Source organism: Asparagus officinalis, unplaced genomic scaffold (assembly GCF_001876935.1).
Source record: "Asparagus officinalis unplaced genomic scaffold, Aspof.V1 AsparagusV1_Un304, whole genome shotgun sequence".
Lineage (NCBI taxonomy): Eukaryota > Viridiplantae > Streptophyta > Magnoliopsida > Asparagales > Asparagaceae > Asparagus > Asparagus officinalis.
This window is the reverse complement of record NW_017972569.1, coordinates 206,509-208,620: the sequence shown is the minus strand read 5'-3', so window position 1 is coordinate 208,620 and position 2,112 is coordinate 206,509. Positions and strand designations below refer to the sequence as shown.

General features: G+C 41.2%; 1 protein-coding gene across 1 annotated transcript; it reads left to right on the top strand.

The window, feature by feature from the left end:
• Nucleotides 1-880: 880 nt before the first annotated feature.
• Nucleotides 881-1,729, top strand: LOC109827577. Its single transcript, XM_020394581.1, has one exon. It carries the CDS (start codon nt 881-883, stop codon nt 1,727-1,729), a length of 849 nt encoding a protein of 282 aa, XP_020250170.1.
• Nucleotides 1,730-2,112: the final 383 nt, after the last annotated feature.

Sequence of the window (2,112 nt, the reverse complement as noted above, 5' to 3'; positions counted from 1 at the left end):
ATTTCCACTCCCCATCACAGATGTCATGATTGACAATACTTGCTGGTATGAGAGGATGTCTTTCATTGACAGATTTTCAGGATATAACCAGATTAAAATATACTCTGAAGATGAAAAGCACACCACTTTCAGAATACCCCTAGGGGTGTATTATTATATGGTAATGCCTTTTGGATTAATTAAAGAATGCTGGTGTAACCTATCAGCGTGCCATGAATACAATCTTCCATGAACATCTACACAAAAAGATAGAGTGTTATGTGGATGATATCGTAGTAAAGAGCCAAAACAAAGGCGATCATCTTATAGATCTGAAGATGATGTTCGATATCATGCGAACACATCAACTGAAGATGAATCCAACCAAATTTTTCCTGGGGGTATCTAGCGAAAAATTCCTTGGGTTCATAGTTACATCCAAAGGGATTTCTCTCGATCCAAAAAAGGTTCATGCTATCCAAGAAATGCTAACACCGAGAAATATCAAAGAGCTCAGAGGCAAAAGGTTCATGCTATCCAAGAAATGCCACCGTTGAGAAATATCAAAGAGCTCAGAGGCCTACAAGGCAGATTGGCATACATCCGGAGATTCATATCGAATCTCTCAGGATGTTGTCAGCCCTTCACCAAGCTAATAAAGAAAGGAGTTTCATTTATTTAGGATGGAGATTGCCAAAAGGCATTTGAGGAGATTAAAAGATACCTTATTCAGTCACCTGTGCTTGTGGCCCCAACGTCACAGAAACCTTTACTGTTGTATGTGAGGGCCATGGATCATTCCCTCGGAGCGTTATTAGCTCAGAATAATGACCAAGGACATGAGCAAACAATCTACTACCTTAGTAAAACCATGATTGGAGCCGAACATTAGTATAATCCGATGAAAAAGGAGTGCCTCGCCTTAGTGTTTGATGTTCAGAAGATGCGATACTATTTGGTCGGACAAACAATCCATGTCATATCTAAAGTAAGTCCTTTGCGGGTGCTCATGATGAAACCATCTTCTCTGAATTATTGTCTAGCGAAATGGGCACTCCTTCTGTCGCAATATGACATGCAATTTATAACCCAGAAGGCTGTTAAAGGTCAAACCGTAGTCGATTTCTTAGCCGATCATCCGATATCTAAATTATCCAAATTATATGAAGATTTACCAGATGAAGTCACCCCCAAAGCTTGTACAGCTCAAGAAGTTATACAAGTTTGGAAGTTGTTCTTTGACGGTGTGTCCAGGGCAAACCCTAATAGAGGAATAACTACTGGCGTGGGGGTGGTACTTGTATCTCCAAACGGTCATGTAATTCTAAGAGGATTCTCTCTAATCGAGCCATACACCAACAATGTAGCGGAGTACAACGCTTTGCTACTAAGGATGCAGTTGGCCGAAGAACTCAACATTCGATACATCGAGGCTTATGGTGATTCTCAGCTTATCGTGAATCAAGTCCGAGGAGAATATGAAGTACGTAATAAGGACTTAGTCCCATATCACTTTGCCGTGCTAGAGTTAGCTCAGAAGTTTGAAGGCTTTTTCATTGAATACATCCCACGAGCCCAGAATACATATGCAGATGCTTTAGCTTCATTAGCAACTTCATTGGCATTACTACCGAGAGCTGAGACGACGATATTCATCATGGGCCGTGACTTGTATCACCCAAAATTTCCCTTAGAACACTGTTCAAATGAGACAATAGCAGAAATCGCCTGTGCAACTCAATTGAGCTAGAACCAAGGGATTGACGATTCTCGTATATTAACTATGTCTTGTACGGGATACTACCGGATGATGCTAAAGAGGCAACTGCCATCAAACAAAAGGCTCTTTGATTCTATTATGATGCAGTCTCTCAAACCTTATACTATAAATTGCATGATGGAGTCTTACTTTGTTGTCTCTCTAGAAGAGAAGTACAGGAGGCTCTTATGGTAGCTCATGATGGGATGTGTGGAGCTCATCAACCCGAAGCTAAATTAAGACCGTCTTCGACGAATTGGCTATTACTAGCCAAAGATGTTTTTGGATGCCGTTGACTATGCTAAATGTTGTCACGCATGCCAAATTCACGATTGTTAGACCCTAGAGGGGGGGGGGGGGATTAGGGTCTTATG